We start from the raw sequence: 23,133 nt of genomic DNA on the forward strand, positions 1-23,133 counted from the left end.
TTGGGCCAGACCAGCGACCGCGTGTTCAGTGATTCCTCTGCCGTCGCGTCCAGCTCCCTTCAGGGCAGACAGACACGCACCCGCTGTCGCGCCCGTAAATGCGTGTGTGCGCAGGTGGTGGATTCCTGTCACCGTTCCCTCTTCGACTGTTCGTCTGTAATTACCGTTTGATTAATAAAATAAATGCAATCAGGAAAGCTCGATTTCGGCGGGCTAATTTGGCGCACGGAGACACAGCGAAGCGTGGGGCTCAAACAGGGGGAGTTTAGACCCACACTGCACACATCAGTCAGGCACTAACCTCTGCGGAAAGAATGGTCTCGCTCTGATACAGTTTCCTTTTGGAAATGGACAGAGGTGGAAAATCCAGGTTCGGAAAGTAAAAGTCCTCCCCAGTATTTTGTTCCAACCACCTGGACTCGCTAAATACTGCAATCCTTCAACCAGGAGCTTGATCTCATTAGTGAAATCAGCTGGATGAGTTCATTGGGGGAAGAAACACAACAGGCTTTTACTTTCCGACCCCTGGACTTTCCACCTCTGGAAACGGCCCTGATTCATCATTCACTAGCAGACCTGGTGTGACTGGGGAAAAAAGTTCACAACACAATACAATCACCCGCAGAACACATACATGTACCGGGAAGCATCTGCACGACATCAGAATGTGCGTGTGGCACTTGGAACAGAACACACTTATGTCACTGCTCACAGTTGTTATGGCACCTTAAGTCCAATCATTCCTTCCTCATCCCAGAGGCAATTACGCTGTCATCACGTTTCATCCAAATCTACTCGTCCGTGACACGATTTTCAATTATTCGGCTCGCAGACAAATACGACAGACGACTACACGGAGAGGCAATCAGACCGGTCCAGTCACATGAACAACACTGTCCACGGCGGCGGTGGCGGTGGTGGTGGAGGCAAACTCGTAGCTGGTACGGCTTTGGCCCTCAAAAGCACTTTGACAGAAGGGCAATGCCCTTTGTTTATCTCCTGCTGCGGTAACACTACTCCAGAAGGGACGAGGAAAAGCCCCGCGGTGCGAAATTAGAAACGCTGGGGGCCGCAGGAGCGGGGCCGGCGGGGGGCTCGGATTTTGCAGAGCGCATCGGAAAGCGAGAAACCCCTTCGTCAGCGGGGCCTTCGTCACCTTGGAGCCCAGGTGAAGTTGCGCGAGCGTTGCGGCGATGGCTTCCCGAACCGCCGCCGCTCTGTTTTCCCACAGCCTTCGCGCACACGTGCACGTCTGCGATGACAAATGAAGTTCTGTCCAGCGGCACAGGCACGGGACGGAAAAGCCGCGAAAGCAGCAGCCTCCTTGCGTTACACGGAGTGCGAAGTGAAGTAGCCAGTGACAGGCTCACATCTGAAAGGACTCTCTGCTTTTCAGAGATACAGTGTATGGGCTCAGAGGAAGCATCCCTTGCATGTCCGTGTTGCCTACAGCCATAAGAAAACTTATCTCAAAATGAAATTGAATACATGCAGGCTGAGCTACGTTCCACATGAATGCACCAGCTCTATAATAACATCTTCTTAAGAAACGCTCAGTCCGTCTCTGGTAATAGCTGGTCATACATGTAGCAACATAAATGGACACAATGAGAGAGAGAGAGAGAGAGAGAAGCAGTGACAGAAAGACAGGGATAGAGAAAGAGAGAGAGGAACAGAGAGAGAAAGAAAAAGGGAGGGAGGGTACATTTTCTTCCTTTTTGAGGGAGGAGGTAGACAGTTGATGCTAATGTTATTCATGTATTTTGCTTTTATCTATCCTTGAGCCGCACACATTATCTTGTCTTGCTAATAAAGCATATTTGAATCTGAATTTTACAGATTGGGGAAGATAAACAGAGGAAGACTATCCATTGAGTGTAAAAAAAAAAAAACAATTGCATAATGAGGGTTCTCTTCTCTTTCTCCAGCCCTGTCCAGAGACTAGGAGGGCAGAAGTGGAAGTAGGGGGGTAAATGGGGCAGTTTGGGGGTAAATAAGGCAATTTGGGGGAAAGCAGGTTTTCGTGCAGCAGCCCGCCTGAGATAAACGCTCTGAGCAGACAGTGTTTCTCCGAGGCGCGGACGCGGAGATGACAGCCCAGATAAGGTCCCAGTCATTACCGCCAACCGTCCAAGCCCCTGCTGCCATATAAGGAAGCGTATCAATAATTCAGACACTGATCATCAATCTGGGCTCTCTTATGCTCAGCCCTGCATCCCCCCCCCCCACCCCCACCCCCACCCCCACCCAAGACTATTGGGTTTAATTCCTCTTAATGTGAAATCTTTTTCTCCCAAATGGAAAAGGCTGTTTCTGCTCTGCACAGAGGGTTCCAGTTCGACATCAGGGACTAGAACACACGAGAGAGGTCCTCTTTTGTTTTATGACTACTTGAACTATCAGTATGTTGAACAATGATATTTTCAATCACATGGAACTTCTCCTCCATTCATTTTTTTTTTGCCAGAAATAAAAGCATAGTAATTTCATTTCCTTTAAAAAAACACCCTAGAAATGAATCATGTTTTAAAAATGAAGCCTGATAAGACCGCTATCACAGCGATGAAGAGGATGCTAATATTAGACCTTACAGTTCCTGTGTTTCCATCTCCTCCTCACAAGCAGTGAAAGACAACAACAGTTCCCTCCAAAAGAAGGCTGGGAGGATGGTATACACTGTACGCACACACACACACACACACACACACACGTGCGTACACGCACAGACACACACAACACACACGCACACACACACGCAGTAAAGATCTCAACAGCTTTCCTTCAAAACAAAGGTGCGCCCAACTCGCCCCAAAGAGAGACGAGACAAACCAGAGAGAGAAGGAAAATCAACAGAAGACAGAAGACACCATCCCATCAACCCTTCAGTACCGAGCTGCTGGGCTCCGCAGCGATGGAGCCCTTTAAGAACATGCACACGCGCTCACACATGCACAACACAACACAAATTACACTTCCTCCAGCGAGAGTGGCCCACTGGGAATAGGCAGCAATAACAGGAGCGCTCTGCCTCCAGACTCCATCAGCAGCAGCAGCAGCAGCAGCTGGGGGGCTGGAGAGCCGCTGCCTTCCGCTCGCTCAGCGCCAAGCGAGCCCACTAATGGAGAGAGCCCCACTCTCCAGAACACCCCGCTTCCAAAGCCTCCATTAGAGCCGGGGCCACCGGCCGCAGGCTAACCTCCTCCTCCGTCCACCAGCCCAGAACCTGGGGGGGGAGGAGGAAACACAGGGCTGGCCCAGGGTCCGGAGCTCGAGAGCAGGTGCACAGGCACTCTGTCTTTCCTTCCCCCATCGGCCCCTGGAGCTCCAGCGAGCTCCGACAGCCACCACCTACCCAAGAAGAGCAGCCAGTGAAAACCTCCACTCTCACTCACCTTCCTGGGCCGTTTGCGCCTCTGTCCATTGAGCCTCTCCGTAGCCTCCACCCTATGATGCGAGTGCGAGTCCTCGCTCATTCTCAGGAAAACTCGAATCTACCCCCCTCCCGAAAAAAAGAGAAATCTCTCCGCAGGTTTCTTCAGCTCCACCACAGAGCTCCGTCTCTCAAAGCTGAAAGCCCTGCCTCTTCCCACAGTAGTCCACGGCAACTGTGGCACAGTTGAGCGAGACCAGGGAGGGAAGGGGGAGTGGTGGAGCTGGCGGGCGAGCGAGGGAGGGAGGGAGGGAGGGAGGGAGGGAGGGAGCAAGAGAGAGAGTGAAGGAAAGCACAATGGTGTTGCCATGGCAGCAGCTGCCACCAATGTTTATCTGAATATGTTACTAAACCTGGTTTCATCCACTTGCCACCAGTGCTGTGGTTTCGTTTCTTTTGTTGTTTTCTTTTTTGCATTGTTTAAATCTGTTTTCATCTACTTTTTCTTTGTTGCCGGTTTTGTTTTCTTACCAAATATGGTAGCAACAGAGAGATGAGGCAGTTTGACGGGATCGATAGTTCCGGAAAGATCCGTTCACAAACAGAAGGCGCTACAACCAAGAAGAGAGCACATGGCTTCGCTCGCTGCCAAAGCAACTCGCCCATAATGATCAGCAACGCGGTCTTACACAGTGAATCACACCGACAGCAATGGCAACCCACGTTCATTTCTGTTATTGGTTCATTTTGTTTTGTTATTGGTGCACAATGGACACGGGCATAGCAAATCCACTTATATCCACACTCCTTCAAACAACAATGGGCTTTACTTGGGATCTCAGAGACAGCAGTCCTCCAGGCCTTGGCATTTGCCTCAGGCCCTGTCTGAAAGGGAGCCCGTGTTTGAAAGAGAATATCATTAATAGGCATGAGCCTCCCTCCTATCTAAAATACATCATTATCTCATTTCTACACATGTAAGATGCCTTTTCATGCATGTTAAATGAGGCGGAATCCACTACCGCGGAGAGGGGGATACATTATGTGCCTTAAACGCCTGACTCGATTGTAAAGGAGGAGCACACAATTAAAGAAAAACTTTATTGTGCAAGACTCATTAAATGTGAGGTACATTATTTTACACTGAGGAAAAGCCTTGTTCTTTCTGGATCTAGATTACTGTTCCCTCGGCCATTCTCTCTCAAATTCAAACTCTTATTCAAATGAGCTTTATTGGCATGATGTATGTAGATATATATTGCCAAAGCATGAGTACAACAAACAAATAAACATATAAACCAAATACAACTATGTGTGTGTGTGTGTGCATGTACATGTGTGTATATCGTATTAGTATGTTAGCTTGTGTAATGTCATGTCATGTGTAAATTAGGTGTAACAGTGAATTCTCTATCTCTCTTTCCCTCATTCTTTCACTCTCTTCCTCTTTCCCCATGTTTTCATTGCTATTCTGAACAACATTCCAAGACTGCTTCTCAAAAGCCTTTTTTCTCATTTCTCATTTTGCTCATAATCCTCCTTGTTTCCTTTGCTCAGACAGTCATGCTGACTTTGCCTGTCTTACTAAGACGCGAGCGTAGCTGCAGCTCCTCAGAAAAGAGCTCTAAGCATGGACGTAAGTGTGAATGGGCCGTTGCCGAGTTTCGGTGACTGTTGCTCGTGGCTCTGACAGCACGGAGTTCACCGCGCCGGAGCCTACAGCGGCGGAGTTTGCGTGTGACGCTGCTCGGCTCTGAAGCGAGGATTTGCGTACGTGCTCGTGGCTCTGACAGCGAGGCGAGTCGCGTGGACCGTGCCGTGGGCTCGCAGCAGGCGAGTTCGCGTGTGACGGCTCGTGGGCTCTGACAGGTGGGGTTCGATGTGACCGCGCCGTGGCTCTGACCGCGGGAGTTTCGCGTGTGACCGCTGCTCGTGGGCTCTGACAGAGCGGGAGTCGCGGGACGCTCTCCTGCAGCGAGGGAGTTCCGTTATCGCCGCACATCCGTGCTCCGCGGGCAGGAGGGAAGACCCGCGCGTCCCGGCAGCCGCGCGCGATCGGGGGGACGGCTTCGGGTCGGCCGCGACAGACGGAACAGAGATGCCGGCGTCCAGGAGGGCGGGGGGAGACGCCTCCTCCCCTTCCCAAATCAGTAGGGAGGCGGGTGGGATTTCATCTGGAGCCGATAATAAGAAAAGCCCAGCGAAACAGGAGGACGATGCAATAGCGGGAGATTCAGAGCCAGGTCAGGGAGGGGCCCCCTGTGCTTTGGGGTTAATTGCTTAACATCATCATTTGCAGTCATGGACGGATGTTTCCGGAATGACAGCTCCGTCTTATGGCCGTTTCCCTGCGTCTGGGAAGAGCCGTTTCCACCGGGCGGCCGGGTTCTGACTGATAAATAACAGCCCAGGCTTCTCCTCGCCGGGGCGAAGGCAGCTGCCGCGGCCGGAGGGGAGTCTGGCGACGCCCGGGGGCCGGCGCGGTTGCCGACGGCCAGCAGGGGGGTCTGGCAGAGCGCCTGTGTTTTGGAGAGAGGTGGTGCTGGTGGGATGCCCAGCTGGCACGCCTGTCATATTCCAGGATGCTTCGTCGCTACACAAAACCAGGTATAAATAAACAACCTGGCTTCCCATGATCCTCTGCTGTCATCATGGTAATGAGCAGAAAGAAAAAAAAACTACATGAGAGCTTTTATTCTCACCAATCAAGGCGTGGCCAGGTCCAGGACAAGCTCACAGATATCAGTATTGTGGAAGCCCTTCTCTGTTGTCCTATTGTCCGTGTTCGCTCTGCACCAGCCTCCATTGGTCCACTCGCAACGTCATCTGTTCTTACTTAACCGCAAAACCACCGGAGCGACGCCCCCTATTAGGCGCCTCCACCGCGCGGGCGAAGAGGAGCCGAGCGCGGAGGAACATTAAAGGTGGTTTCCGCGGCGATTAGCATGCGAGTTAATTGTCCCGTTTCTCCCGGGCCTGTTATCCGCGGCGATCAGGTGGCGTTTCAAAGGCCCGGGAGCCGCGCGCGGGCCTGAAAAGCGCCGCTTCGACCGCGCGGGTTCGCCTCTGATCGCACCCTCGTCTCCCCGCCAAGAAAGAACGGCCACATGAAAGGCACTTTACAGATGCGCACCGGAGGAAGAAAAAACAAAACAGACGACGCGCGGCAGAGAAAGGAGGAGAGATCAGAGGCCTTCGGCTCCGAGCCGCGATCGGGAGTAATTACAGAGACGGGAACGAGTCGGCTCCTTCCGCAGGCTGTCAGAGAAAAACCCTCCACCCCGCACGAAGAGTGAGGAAACCGCTCGAACGCACTGCCACGGGTCTGAAGGGGCCTCAGGATCCCAAACGCAACACGATCCAGAACCTATTTTATTTCATTCTTTCCGTATTCATACACGTTATTCACATGAAATTCACCACAGAACATCAGGTATTGAAAAGCTTGAAAAATAGTAAAAGCATCTGTCTTCCACAATAATACCAGGATGAACTCACACCCAAACATAAGCACACACCCAAACACAAAACCACACACAGGCACATTCTTTATAACTCACACGCCACATTCACAGGCTCTTCTACTGAGCAGAAATGGTGTACAAGAAGACCAGTCTGAGTCAGTCAGCCAGCTCAGCTTAAAGCAACGCTTACGCACCGCTGATTTCAGACTTGTGCGTGCAGGTGCGTTCAAGCAGCACACATAAACATCACAAAGAAAAACAACATTCTCCCTCAGACTTCTAAAGGCATAGCAGGAGAGACAGTCAAGTGTTTGGAGTAACTTTATCCTGGAGTACTTTGTTTGCGCTGTGTCTGTAAAGCATGGCTTCAGACACTTCTCTGTCACTGAAGTGGGATGGACAACTAAACTGCTGTTACAGCCAGAGAGAGAGAGAGAAAGAGAAAGAGAGGGGAGAGAGAGAAATAGAGAGAGAGGAGAGAGAGAGAGAAAGAGAGGAGAGAGAGAGAGAGAGAGAGAGAGAGAGAGAGAGAGAGAGAGATAGTGTGCGTGTGTGTGTGAGTGTGTGAGTGTGTGGGTGTGTGTGCGTGTGTGTGTGTGTGTGTGTGTGCGTGTGTCTGGCAGCACCTCACCTCACACTTCAAAGAGAAGTGCTTTTCAGCCAACAGGGAGGGACTGTGCCCAACCCCCAGCACAGAAATGCAGTACGGGTGTAAGTGCAAATGTGTGTTTGTGTGTATGTGTGTGTGTGTGTGTGTGTGTGTGTGTGTGAATGTTTGTTGGTGTGTGTGTGCATGTGTGTGTGTGTGTGTGTGTGAATATTGTAGTCATGTTAAAGTCTGCCTGCTTGAACCCCCGATACTGAGAATATTCCCTTGGGCAGGAAGCGAACACACACACACACACACACACACACACATGCACACGCGCACACACACACACTCACACACAAACACATACACACATTAGCACAAGTCATGCAGACACATACTAATGTAATCTATTCTTCCCCCGCAGAGGTAAAGGCCCCCATCAATGGGAGTTAATGTGGTAGTCTTGGGTAGCTGCAGTAGAGGCCTCATCTGGGCTGGTCTGATTGGCTTATTGTGAAGCAGAGAGCAGTTCCAGCAGAGGGAATTGCTCTCTCCTTCAGTGAGAGGAAAGAATGCGCATTTCTCCACATTCAAAATCGCCTCCCAACAGCAAACAGCATAATATCAATCTATTCAAATTCAACAAAAGGGAGTAGCCGTGATGTAAACATGCATACACAAACAGGAATAAATAAAACAGGTTCTAGCTGACGCATAACACAAATCAATAAACAGAACCCAAAAACGGAAGCAATATGACAGCATTTCTGGCTTCTTTTTATCCACATTCACTACTCTCCATTCTACAAACAGCAAATGTTCACAAGGGTCGAACATTTCGCACAAATGCATGCATTTTCCATTTATTCACAAACACACAGCATGAATACAATACAAAACCACTATTATAAAAACCATTAATTCACTGAAAGCCAACAAAGCACAGCACGTTAATACTGAACTGGCACTCTATGAAGAATGTGCGGTTGAGTGTGGTTTTCTATTTCACAGAAGAAAAACACACGTAACACAGCATATTTGGACTAGACTACTAAACCACTGATCTAAAATAACCAATAAACTCATCACCCCTAATAATGAATTGTGAGCATACAATGTATTCTGTTAAATGCACAAGTATTGGGACAGTTGTGTCAAATTGGCTGTTTTTCCTTTGTACTACTCAAATTAGTATTTCAAATCAAACGATGACTATGAAGCAAAATTCACAAAGTGTGCCTTTGTTTCGTGTGCTTTTGTAAGGCAGTGAACTATACTACAACATACAGTATTATGTCATTCAATGAGTCAAGTTAAGTAAATGGTAAATGGTAAATGGACTGCATTTATATAGCGCTTTTATCCAAAGCGCTTTACAATTGATGCCTCTCATTCGCCAGAGCAGTTAGGGGTTAGGTGTCTTGCTCAAGGACACTTCGACACGCCCAGGGCAGGGTTTGAACCGGCAACCCTCCAACTGCCAAACAATCGGTCTTACATCCTGAGCTATGCCGCCCCTAGTAAACATAGATATTGGGACAAATGACCATCAGCTGTTTCAAATTTCACAGGTTTACCATATTACTCTAATTAGATATACAGTAAATGAAAAGCTGTGAGTGTCAGGACATGGGTTATATCCTTTGGAAAGTCATCCTCTACTTACTCTACTTTATGAGCAAGACAAGAAAACTTCAGAGGACGGCCAGACAACTGAGTACCAAGAACGCTACTGAGGATTAAGAAAAAGAAAAAATCCAATACAGCTATTGTAGAATGTTTTTGTATCCCAAAGACAACAGTATGAAATGTCCTAAAGAAGAAACTATCTACTGGAGGACTTAGGAATCCCCAGGAACAAAGATGAGCCTGATGAGTTCTATAAACAAGTCTTAAGCCTTTATGAGACAAAGATAAACCTTCGCCAGAGTGATGGAATGGTGAAAGTGTGGAGAAAGAGAGGGACTGCTCTGGACCCTCAGCATACTCCTTCACCAGACAAGCATGATGGAGGCATTTTGAAAGCTTAGGCCTGAATGGCTGCGTCTGCAACATGTTCAATGGTCTTTACTGGAGATGTAACCAGTGATGGCAGCAAAAGAATGAATGAAGTGTACAGAACCATATTGTCCACCAAATACTGACACCAAACTCATTGGACGAACACTTATCATGCAGCAAGACAATGACACACAGTAAACTTTACCAAGGAGCTCATCAGGAAGAAAACGTGGAAGTGTTTGACATGGCCCAGTCACCAGTCAACATGCTTTTCACTTGCTCAAAAGGAAACTAAAGTCTGAAACCCCCATAAAACACACATCAACTGAAAAAAGCAACGATAAAAGCTTGGCAGAGCATTTCAAAGAATCATATCATGAGCCTAGTGATGTTAATGAGTTGTAGACTCAATGCAGTCATCAAATGTAACAAAATATTGATCTTGCAAGTAAGTAAATTTGTCGAAACCTACTTTGTCCCAATACTTTCCCAGGGTACTGCGCTGTGATGTGATCCACAGATCACAGTTTCCTTGAAAGTCTGCAGCTCAAATGAAACTCAGAGATAGGCTCTCACCAAGACACAGAAAAAGGGTGATAGGGGCACTGTTAAATATAGCATGGCGCACGATCAGTGCATCGCTGTGCTCCTCAGCCAATCTGGATTAGCGTCACCATGGCAGGGTTTAGAGACTGAAATGGCACCATCTGCAATGGCCAGCTCGCTGCAAGACCACACAGAAACCGATAAGATGAAGTTGCCTGGCAGGCACTGGGCCTGAGGCTCCACACGTTAGCGTACGGCGCCTGGTGTAAGCTGGCGTAAGAACAGTCTGGGTCTTGTGTATCTGTGCTCCATGTGTACTGTAAGGACCCCTGTTCTCAGACCAGGCCTCCGTTTCCTCTGCCTTCGACCTGCCCTGACCCACAGCCTGTCGGGACCTCCGGCTCTGCAGAGAGGCTGGCCTCGGTTTATACGCCCGGACAGCAGACAAAAGGAATCTTGACGTTCCTTCGCCTCACAGAATGGCATTTCGCACAGCGTTCCTTGGAATTTTTTTTCAGGATAAGTCAAACTTCTCAGAAAAACAAGAACTTCTCAAAAACATATGAGAGTGAATTGGGGACATTAACTTGTTTATCGCTCTTCAATGGGGACGTTGTCTCCGAACCCACCAATGAGACAGACAGCAGATGCGTTGTGCCTGTCGTCTGGGCCAAACACAAGCGCTAGCTGAAAATACGATTTAAAACACCTCACGCTGCATATCACAGCATGATAAACAACCTATACAGGCAACCACAAGTCGAGGTACACTGTTGTTTATTGCCAATAGCCAAGCTAAATTAAGCGTGCCCGCTTCAATAATTTGTCAATGTCAGGCAGCAGAGTTGGCATCATGGAAACTGCTTCCCTCAGTCGGAATGCCACGTGCCCCTCGCTGGGCTTGGCAGCCAGACGTCTGGACAAAGGGCAGCTCGGAATGCTTCATGGGGAAATGCTTCGCTTGAGCTGTCGTGCCCCAATCAGACACAGCTCTGCACGTCTGACACACTCAGACCCAGTGATATTCTGCAAGTGCCAAACATTCCAGATAATGTGTCCTAATATTCTGGAACTGTCAAACATTCCGGACAATGTGTCCTAATATTCTGGAACTGCCAAACATTGCAGATAATGTGTTCTAATATTCTGGAACTGCCAAACATTCCAAACAATTTGTCCTGATATTCTGGAACTACTGAACATTCCGGACAATGTGTCCTGATATTCTGGAACTGCCAAACTGCTGATAATTATTTCTCTTTCACTTTCTCTTGATAATACAGTGTTCGCCTTGAAGGAATCTGTTGAAACAGAATGAGTGTTTTTAATGAATTCATGAATATAGATCCAACTCATGCACATTTTACATTTCATCTGACAGCTAAAGGAAAAATGTAATTAATAATTAATTACATCAGTACCCCACTGTGCCATCACTGAAGCTTGTCTATAAACTCAATCTCATGAAAGAGCCCTTCTCATTATACCCACTTTACAGTCATACACCGATCAAATACTCTTTTCAAATTAAGAGCTACTGTATGATATTTTCTGTGTGATTTGCACATGCACATGCAGTGTGTGTGTGTGTGTGCGTGTTTGGTGAGGAAGTAAGAGTGTGGTGGGTGAGGCAGAAAAGACATACGATGAGGGTGGGATACGTGAGAAGGCAGTAGACCAGATTAAACCCTTGGGAGGCGGTGGCCTTAACCACTGGACCACCCTTGGCCACCACAGACTTGACCTTAATTAGAAATGAAATCAAGCATATAGCCAGTAGTTTGGAATGTTATTATATTAACTGTTTAAGTATAACATTATTCTTCAAAAAGTTGTGACCCCCAGTTAATGTAATAACCACTGGTTAATCTAATAAATTATTACATTAATCGGTAAAATATATTACATTAGCCCTTGAAGATTTTTATCACGTTAAAGTTTTTACATTAAAGACGACAGTGATTACATTATCTGTTTTTATATTACGTTAGCCATTGTTACAGGGAACTTGTGTGGAAGGTAAAGGTGCATTAGGTGTTTACACATCTGAAAATTAAGAGACACAATAAACCCACACAGTATGATCTGCCACCAGGCATTTCAGCCAAAAGGGAAACACTGATGCACTTTCTCACAGATGACGCAGTCCCTCTCCAGTCATTGATCAGCTCTCGTTAAGGATGAAATATGATGCTGAGAACTGAGATTGAAATTGTGGGAGGGGATGAATAAATACCGCGGGCCTCGAATACGAATGCGAACTGATCCTTTCCAAAAGCTACGCCACAGCAAAAGCAAATTCCATTGGACAATAAATAACCGACTGATCACATGCTATGCCTCAGCCCTACGAGGCAGGTTTAATCCCTCGCCCGACTGCCGTGCAGTTTGATCTGCAAGTGAAATGTTACGCTGCGCTGTGCTTCAGGCACATTTCTAATTACGAGGTAATGGATCCCTGTCCATTACCTGCTGATCGATTCTTTCCCCTCTGACACGTCCTGCTTTCGAGACATAAACGTCAGGACAGTAAATGACCTGCAAAACACATATCCTACACTGAGAAGGAGCTGAGCAGCGAGGGAGTGGCCTTCATATCCGAAGGCTGGTAGAAGGCACTGCTCTGCAATTTCAGCCAATAACATGGGAGGGAAAAAAAAAATCATGAAACTGATGACTTCAGGTTTGGCGCGCTTCCAACTACTGTGGGGATTATAAAATAGAGCTTTTGTCTCTCGTGCATTAAAAACACACTTTGGACACTCCGTGTGTTCAGAGCACTATGTCTCCCGCTACCTGACTTCCTGCAGGGAAGCTTTTAGGCCCGGAGACACTGCGTTGCCATAGTAATGCCATCCGAGTGGATATCCATAGCAACTGGCTTTTAAACCTGGCATTTCAGCAGTAGAACTCGAAGCGCTGATGATATCGGGATAGTGACCGACGGTTGGGTGGGGTCCGTCTTTGCCACTGCTGGACTGAGCTATTGGGCGTGTCCGTGCGGTTCCTAAGGAGGAGGTGGTGACTGAGATCGTTTCCGTTAGATACACACAGCCTCCGCCTCTCGACCTGGCAGTTCCATTCCCTCCGCATGCGTTTCAGAGCCTGTGAGGGAGAGCGTGTGTGTGAATTCATGCAAGCCTGCACACGTGCACGCACGCGTGCAAGTGCACCGCCGCAGACAGCACAAGGGCTGGCCACGCCCTCCTGCTGGAACAGCCTGCTACTGTTCTGCTGGGATATTTCTGCGCTATAGGATTTACCTTTTCAAAAAGTCATTGTAATTACCTGTACTGAGTTCACAGCACTGCATTCGACTGCACGCTGTTACGGCCCTTGTGCTCGAGAAGCAGGTCCGCTTGCACACTGTGAACCGAAATGGCAAAGACTAACAGAATTAAGATGGAGTTCTTCAGGAATAGCTGCTTTGCTATATTTAGCACTGGCCTTTAGGAATTCTACTAGCTATTTTAGCTGATTGAAGACATTCACTTCTCTGTTTATAACTGAGGAAAGGGGGCCATTTCTGTTCTATTTAAATAATGAAGAAATTAAGCAATTTATTTGAGTACAATTTCAAAAACACCAGCATCAATCAATAGAACATTTTCATCTGAACACCACAAGAGGGCGCTATCTTAGCTACAAGCAGGAAGGCTGTTTGATATTATACATGTTATTCATTTCCAGGCATAATTTTTCTGTGGTTGAAATTGATCGATCTCAGGAGTGTCTGCCTGAGTCCACAAGAGGACAGCTAGGCACCGATAGCACACCCTCCAATTCAAAAGAAACCGAAAGGAGGTGGAGATGCCCCTGTCAATCACTGGGCCACGCCCACGGCACAGGACAGGAGACATACTGCTGCCTCTCCCTGTGCTCTGCATTGATTGTTATTATCATAATGAGATTTCAGAGCAGAGACAGGCTCTGCCGAGCTGAACCTCAGCCGAGCATCGGAAGACCTCATCAGTCATGCGCACGTCTCCCAGGAAACGCCAGCCCAGGTGTCTGTTGCCCGGGCAACAACACAGGGGATTCTGGGAGGGAAAATACCAACACTGATTCCAAAAAACAAGGGAAACAAAAGAGCGCCTATATTGTGTCTGTCTAGGACTGTCTATTGGGCAAATGTCATTTAGACCCCAACAAACAAAATGCATTACACATATTTTTTTTTAAATCCTCGTGTGCAAGCTTGATTATAAACAAGACTGTTTTCCTTTACTTGATAATAAAAAAATACAAAAGTATGATTACTAGACAAAAACTTAATGTGTCATGCAAAGCTAATTTTGTAATACAAAGCTAATGTTCTAGCAATTAGCCAATCATAAAAGCCATAATGCGTTCTTTCAGATAAAGACAACCTTTCGGAAGTACTTACAATAAGTGTGCAGCCCTTACAAAGAAGGTAAGAGAAGTCTGCTTGTCTGCTAATTTTAACTCTCTAAGGGGTTTAATCCCACTGCTTTTGAGACTATTCCCACACACTTCAGTGCAAATATCACGTAAAAACTACCAAACTGTACTACAAATTTGCATTCAATCAATTCCACACATGTAACCCCAAGGCCAGTACAATGTTACGAAGCTCCACCCCCCAGCCCCCTCTCTAGTTTTTTTTTTTTCACCTAAGGGGGCTTGGGCCAAATAATGTCTCTGGAGACAAATAATAATCAGACAATAATATACAATTTTACAACAATACACCTATACAGTAACACAATTAAAGCAATTCAAAGGCCAATGGGAAAAAATTACATGTCAGAGTGGCAGAGCCTACCACTAAACTGTCCGATTTTCGTCTGTTAAGGAGAAACTGCAAGCCAAGAAAAAGAACAAAACCCAAGGGAGCCATCAAGGGGAAAACCACACCTGATGGCAAAACAGCCCTGATAAAAATTACCTGTGATGTATTCAACACATGCAATAAGGGCACGGATTGAGCTGAAGCCCAAATCGAACAGAACTGTCTGCTGCTCGTTACCTCGAGCCTCCATTAAAGATGAGTCAGAGAGGCGCTGAGAAACGCCGCGAACGTTCGCTAGAGTGCAGCTCTAATGAAATTCAATGCTGCCGTATAGTGCAGCATAACAGCGTCCAAAGATGAATGAAGCTGTCACGCACCTCCGTGTGCAACTGCAGAATTTATTACATCAGCCTTTCAGTGTTTCCTCTTAATTGCGCTTTGGGTTTTTTTTATTTTCTTGTAATTCGTTTGACTTTTTTAGCGGCGCACGCTGAGGCTTAAGGCCCCGTGTAAAAGGGCTATCAGTTTTCTCGCAGACATGAGAGGGGAAAGTGATGCTGGTATCAAATGGGAAATGGACTGCTTTCTGGGGCGTTGCTCTGGGACGTGAAACACGACTCTAGAACGCTGAGAGGGAAATACAGAACCGGGGCAGACACTGGGGACAATGACATCACCCACTAACCAATGATGCAACGAAAGAGAGTTCACGCACTGATGTCAGGGACTAAATGTTACCCGAGAAACTAGATTCAAAGGGGCCATAAACAGTGAAAATGATTTGGAGTTATCCAGCAAGGAGAATCTCACATCCAGCGATCTATCCTTAGTTACCTGGTAACAAAAAAAGTACCATGTACGCCACATACACATACAGAAATGAATGCTGAACTGATATCTACTCATACAGCCAGAAATTTAATTATATGTCTATCATTTATTGATAATGCATTTCTAATATTTATTTCATTTAATACGTACGGAATTCTCTCGGGGTTTTTCGCACAGGCAAACCCCCCGTAGTAAATGAAACTGACAGAGGGCTTTATTATCCCTTACATGTGGCTATCCAGGGTGAATCACCGCAGGAAAGCTCTCCTGTCAACCACTGGCTGCAGCGCATCAAAACACTTTTAATCGATGTGCTGGTTTATTAATGAGCCAGTGAGAGCAGAACTATTAATTATTCATTGCACAGAATGCAGGTCAACAAGCTCTCGACTCCTTTTGTTTTAGGCACCTTACCATTTTAGTCCACTAGGTGGAAGAGTTCAATAGGACGAGTTTCATACCTCATAAACGCGACTCGTTTTCCGATGTTCTTGGAAAGATTAACAGCTTACCTATGGCTGTGCCCTTCCGTCAAAAGGCACGCGTCTCTAATTATACTGGCGTAAGGTTAACAAATACCGCATCACGTGATCGTGACTTTCCGTCAATTAAAAAACTGTGTTAAATAACTTTCACTGTAACCTTACACCCAAGCGTTCCAAAGCACTTGTAAAGTCTCCCCGCAGTTGTGTGACATGCAACCAGCTGATGGCGATGCAAAATCGCAATGTGGAATAGCCAAGATGACTGAAATAATTAGCTTAATTCACAGAACAGCTTTTTAAAGCATAAAAGAAAACATTGTTATTCACAGAAAAGGCTTTTATCTTTGGAGATGTGGATGAGTAGATGACTAAGAAAGCATATAATTTCACATAATGGACACAATCGATTTTTCCAGCTGAAAGGCATCCGTTTTTAGGTTACTACTTCTGAAGAACTGTAACTGTGATGACAAAACAGGGTAATAGCTAAATAAAATGTATTTTTGGGAAACCAATGGAGTTTTCTGGAAATTCTGAAGAAGAAAAAGAGAATGCATTTCCCTGTCAGCTTAGGACATCCGGTGAAAGACAAATGTAGAAACTTCCCATACATTAAATACATTTTCCATCCAAGCACCAAATTGGCAATGAGCTGCTCCAGCACTGGCCTGCACACACTCTATCTGAAGGTCACGCCCACGTCTGTCGTGCAAAAATAGCAACACATTGATATTGTTGATATGTTGATAAGCGCTGGTACCAGATCCGGAGGTTCACCCTTAATTTGTTTGCCTTATTCTAATGACACCCAATGGGAAATCTATAGCAAAACAGCAGAGATAATTGACAAGATATGATTGGATTAGATGCAAGTGGGTATTACTAATAGGATAATGGAGGAAAATAAAGGAATACAAAGTTGTTCTGAGAGAGGAATATAATTGGACAAAGCACATGCATGCCATCCACAGAACATGGAATTTACATGATACTGTACATAAAATGATAACATATATTTCACTGAGATGACAACGGCCTACTGAAAACACACTTCACCTATGAAGTGGCTACTTCCTTTTCTGCTTGTAGTTAAGTTCCAAGAACAGCCAACAGATGGTGATGTTTGCTCAGAAAAAGCAGACACTGCTCTAGGACTAAAAAGAGAAGGGTGTGCAGTGGGCAAATGACACAAATGCACATCTTTTACCAAGAGACTCGGTGCAACAGGATTTGTTTTCTCTTATTGCCCTTTGTATACAAAAAACAAAAACAAACGCACATGCACACACTCACATACATACCCACGCACACACACTAAGGCATACCTCCCTCTCCCTCCCTCTCGCCCTCTCTCTCACTATCTCACACATACACACACACACACAAACACCCAGCCAACTTCCCACACATACACAAACACTATAATATACATGTACACACAAATTTGCATGGACATACTTACAAACCTCCCCTACACACACACACACACACAGACATAAACACAAACACACATGCATTCACTCACACCCGCACATCACATTTTTCCACAAGCCTCAGTAACATGCGTCTCTGTGGACAGGCTTTTCTCTCTCTGCCTGATGCACAGAGCAGGCCGGCTGTCTGGCCCACTCCATATTTCAGTCCAGTAGCCGAAACATAACGAAATGCAGCCATCCTACAGGTCACGCCCTGTTCTCCAGCTAGCCACTGCACTGGGGCCTGCAGATACATCCTCCATGTTGTCAAGCTAAATATTGATTTTAAACTCTGGAACTGAGAGAATCATGTTCCTGACACAAGAGTCCGATGTGAACAGCATTACGTTGAGAAAGTGACAGCCTGGCTATTGATCGTGCGGAGGATAATAGAATAGAATATCGGTTGGGGGAGGAGGGGAGAAATTCTGTCTGGATCTATTGATCTATCTATACAGTACACCAATGAGCAGCATTGCAAAAATGTTGCAGGGATGTTGTTGGCCGGGCAGGACCTTTTAAATGGCAAAAGTAAGAGGCTGTTTACCTTCAGATGTTCCGATGAGATGTTCCTGCAGTGTTTCTGCAATACTAGGCCTGCCTACTACTTTATGTTGATATAGTGTTGCTTGAACATTGCCGAAACGTTGTAGGGGCGGTTCAGGGTCTGAGAAATGACAAATGGAAAAGTCTTTTCATATCACCTCTGCTGACATCTCTCCTCATGTGAAATGCAAGACAATGAGCTCAACACAATCACAGGAAGAGGATGGTCCCCAAGTGCCACACAGAAATGTCACATCATTTCAATGCTTGTCACTGTTCTCTCTTTGGACTGGTGCAGACATAGACCAGTAAACAGGGTACCTACAAGTTCTGTGCTTTTTTTAATTTAAATTACCTCTTATGCTATGGATCTTTAGTGCAGAAGACATGGACAGGAGTTGCAGGAGTATAACATAGCATGTTATATCTTTTTATGATATATCATCTCTGGTGCAATAGCTATAGAATGCTGAGCCTATGAAAACCTCCAGTGAGAGAAAAAACACAGGCAGAGAACACTGAACAAATGATTTGAAGTGGTTTTGCAGCTGTCCTTGCTTTAACCTAAATGAGCCCATTTTAAACACATTTCATTCAAGGCTGCTTCAGATGCCTGCACAATATTGAAATAACATCTCTGGGTTGCCGCAGCAATGTCATTATGATACTTGAAGTGCTCATGGAGCATTAAGGGTCAGACAGGTCAAGGTTCCAACCATCCATTTTCTAACTGCTTGATCCACATCAGTCACGGTGGCAATAGTGAGCAGCAGAGCAGCCCAGACATCCCTCTCCCCAGTGACTTCCACCAACTCATCCCGGTGGATCCCCAGGCGATCCCAGGCCAGCCTTTGGATATAATCCCTCCAGCGTGTCCTAGGTCTGCTCCTGGGTCTCCTCCCCGGTGGCCGTGCCTGGAACACCTCCAGAGGGAGGCGCCCAGGAGGCATCCTTAGGTCAAGGTTGGATTTCCTAAATAGCCGAGCAGAAATATCTCTGGCCCATTACTTCCCCTATTGTGCTGTATATCCACTGCCATCTTGTCTCCAAAGCAACACCACATTCAGCTATTAAAGCATTAAGAAACCAGGACACAGAGACTCATGCTTTGGCTGACCAGTCGTCCCAATGGGAAACTCTGACTGGTTCCATTTGAAATTACTGGGACATTTTACACATCTGTGACACAGAAACCAGCGGAAAAAAGCAGTCTCTTTAGAGAAGAACGGCCCACTTTCACTCCACGGCGATGTGTAAGGGTGAGTTCCACATTCCCAGGCTCATTCTCTTCAAATGCAAAACTTCTGCTTTCCTCCCATTCTGGGATCCCCACCCATCCCCAGCTAGCTACACTCACACAGCTCTGCTAAACCACCCCAGCTCCAGCAGGGGGCGCTGCAGCTGAAGCATGTGCGCTCCTCTCACACACTTGTCAGTGATCCTGTGGTTGCATTACTACAAACCAACCCACCCAGCAACGAGGTAAGTAACAGCAATGACGGCACAACCGCGTCTCACAGCAGCATTCACTGCCAAACTGCTGATTACTGCCACAGATCTCACAGCATTAGGCCTAGAAGAGGGCACTCTGTCAGTTGAGGCACTAGAGAGGGAAAAGGGCAGGAGAGTAGTCGCAGCCTCACGATCACTGCATGCGCCATTCTCGTTTATCTGTGACCGCAGGCTGCTTCTGTGATTTATATGTTTACCTGCAGGGCCTTTTAACAGTGAATGGACAGCGATGAAGAACGTGGATAAATAACAGGAACCCAGACACACCCAGCCGCTCTCCTCACATCGTCGGCCTGGGTTTGGCCTGCCCCCTCAGCCCCTAATGAAATTACGTATTCCAATGTGCCATGTCTCATTAAGACAAAATAAAACTGCCCACCAAGCTGAAATGATTTTTATTCAGCTTCCCTGAGCAGTCATGATGAATTCTCTGAGGAATGTATTCCGCAAGCTGCTTCCATTTTCCTCCCTGGGAAAACCTGAGTGAAATCGCACTGCACGCACATCCCTGCAATTATCACACAACAGTGGCCACGCCTCCCTCCACTCAAAATTAACCCTTTGAAGAGGACTGTTCGAAGATGAATCCTTTTTCTTAAATGTTTTTTTTTATTTTTTTATTCAGTGTTCTAGAACTCCTTTGCTGTGATGGTAACATCAACATTAGAATGTTCAGTTAAGAACATTCTAATCACATATTTGTGATCTTACAATGTAAAGAGTTAAAGCCAACATTTCTGAAAAATTCTGATAAAATTATTAATGTACAAGTACTTCCATTACATATGAGACTCAGACTTCGCCTCTCAAAAAAATAATTTGTGCGATTTCAGATGTTCAGTTTCCAGTTTACATTGCTGTTCGTGAATGTATACAGACACAGACAAATATGCACAGACTGTCCAAATACATTTATACAACATACTATTTCAACACACAGGTAATATCCACACATAAGAGCATCCCAGCTGTCCACAGATGCACACACACACACACACACACACACAAACACACCCGAATTGTAGCAGTGCATCTTGATGGGTATGGTATGTACACAGCGAAGGCGAGACCTTAAGCGTACTGCATCTGATATGGGTACATATAGAATCTGATCTGTTCACAGCTGGCATTTCTGGGTGAAACCAAAGAGGAAAGCATCTCTATAACCTGAAAGCAAAATCTGAATCCGTAAAGCACTGAGTCAGCCCTGGCTGTGGGAAAGCTTCTCTGAGTGTACAAAACGTTTGCACGTCCAATCAAATGAGATTACAGAGCCTAATGCCCAATTTATACTTCATCACACCACACTTTCCACAAGTGCCATGCGTCAAAAATGAAGGTGTGGCACGATGTTTGGCATTTTCACTTTGGCAAAGGCCTGCAGGGAGGGTTCTGCTGTCTCTATGGTAACGAGGTGCCAAAATCCTGCCCATTTGTATAAATCTGCAAACTGTCCAAACACACGAGCATAACGGTGTTCGTGACATAACTAAGTTCGAGAGGTACGTGACATTCACAAAAAGTGCAATGCAACACTCTTTCAGTTGAAAATACGTCATTATTGCTACACCACACTCAGCATATAAACGAGGCTTAAAGAGCCACAAGGTAACACTGGGATTCATCCTGAATGAAGCCATCCAACAGCACAGAGTTCCTGACTCATGGCCATAGCACCCACAGGACATGCAGTAAAACAGGAAATGCATCTACACAGCGGCACTGATGGTCAGGGGAGATCAAGGTGTTAACTTACTGTCCGGCAGAGTGAAACTACAGACAGGCTGGCGTACGACATAATCAGTCCATTGTCCCTCACAAGATAACAGGGTCTGACCAAGGTAGTCATCACACTCGCGCTGCATCACAGCCGACAGAGCATGAACGTGTAATCATCTTTCTGTTCCCCTGACGGCTTCTGCCTCCCAGGGGGCTGGGAGAAGCACAAAGTCTGTTTTCTCTCGTGATTACCTTTTCCACCCGAGTTCAGTCCTCCAGGGGACCAAAACTGTGGTGCAGTGCAGAACTCTGACTCTCCCTCCCCCACCTGACCCTGCCCACCAACCCTCCCCACCACCCAGTACACAGGAAGTTTCTGCTCCAGAAGAGCAACTACTGAAGTAAAGCACCTCTGTAGCTGCGTTAGCGATTAGCTGATGGGGCAGTTGTATTTTATCTCTGATGAGGGATCTCAGCATCCCTGTGCATATTTAGTGATTAGTGATTAGTAAGCACTGTGGCTACAGCACTGCGGACATAGTGTGGGTCACATTGGTAAATTAGGGGAGGGAGGGTCTTTATTGCAGTATGAACTCCGGTAATGGTGACCTTGAGGCTTGCTATCATTGGCGGGGGGTATATTGTGAGTCAGCAGGTAAAAGTAAAGTTAAAGATACCTTCTGTAACATTGTTTTTCCTGCTACGCAGTCAGTCTTCCATGCATTAACTTACCTAGAAACAGAGGAAGAGAGAGAAAAGACGATATCAGTAAGAGGCAGACAGAAGAGAAAGAGATCTGAGCATAAGGCAGGTATTAATAACACCGGAGCTTTTGTTCCATGGCAGTGGGCTCAGCAGTTATCTCTCTGGATTGCACACGTGATGGTGTTTGCGTGTACAGGCTAGACAATCAGCTCTCAGGGGAGAACGTGTGACTGTGCGTTTGTGTATGTGCAGGTCCCGTGTGTATATGCATGTGTGTCCGTGTGTGTGTGTGAATTTTATCCTTGTTATCCTTGTTATCAATGCTGGACAGAAGCCAATGAGATGATGACACAGAGGCTCCCCACTGCAGCTCTGTCAATAACCTGGCAACCTGTCCCACCCAACCTTACCCAACAATATATACACATCCATACACACAAATATACACACACCCACAAACTCACAACAATATACACATGCAAATACAAAGTCATACACACACACATAAATATATAACCACACACATGTACACACGCACACACACCCACAAAAACAGGACCATATACACATGCAAATACACAGTCATACACACATACACACACAAACACACCGAACACACAACCATATACATATACACACATATACTCAGTCATATACACCCACACATTTGCATAAACACACACACACACACCCATAGACAATATACTGAACACACACCCACTCCCCACAGAGCCAGGACAAATAGAAAGGGAAAGATTCTCTGGTCCCCTCCCACCTCAACCTATAGGAGCCCAGGATACTGCAAGGTGTGAGGAAGCAGCATGCATTTCTCCCTAAAGTGCCCCGCACTGTTGCAGAGATCATGCAGTAATTTGTTACGCTTGATAATACATATGGCCATTCAAAACGATGAGAAATTGAAAAATATAAGACCAAATAAGGTTAATGAAATACAGTATCTCAGTCTAGCATTCTCAGTTTCAGTGCACAGGACAGCATAATCAGATCATAACGCACAGTAAAAATAGCATCAGTAAATTATCAAACCCAAATCTTTGGATGACATTTATTCTCTGCAGAGCGAGGAGACATTGGATGTTTGCAAATGAAATAATTTGTAACCCAAAACCTTTG

At 46.2% G+C, this 23,133-nt stretch overlaps 1 protein-coding gene across 2 annotated transcripts in view; it reads right to left on the bottom strand.

Moving 5' to 3' along the window:
* Positions 1–23,133, bottom strand: part of ank2b (ankyrin 2b, neuronal) — a 200,101-nt gene that overhangs the window by 146,050 nt on the left and 30,918 nt on the right. Inside the window, exon 1 of one of the 2 annotated variants that reach the window (XM_064343639.1) lies at positions 3,393–3,621. The exons of the other annotated variant lie outside the window; for it this stretch is intronic. Within the exon in view, the coding sequence (XP_064199709.1) occupies positions 3,393–3,473 (81 nt within the window). The 5' untranslated portion in view covers positions 3,474–3,621. Of the gene's footprint in view, positions 1–3,392; positions 3,622–23,133 lie in introns of those variants that run through there. 2 annotated transcript variants of the gene reach the window in all.

Source organism: Anguilla rostrata, chromosome 7 (genome assembly GCF_018555375.3).
Source record: "Anguilla rostrata isolate EN2019 chromosome 7, ASM1855537v3, whole genome shotgun sequence".
NCBI classification, from domain to species: Eukaryota; Metazoa; Chordata; class Actinopteri; order Anguilliformes; family Anguillidae; genus Anguilla; species Anguilla rostrata.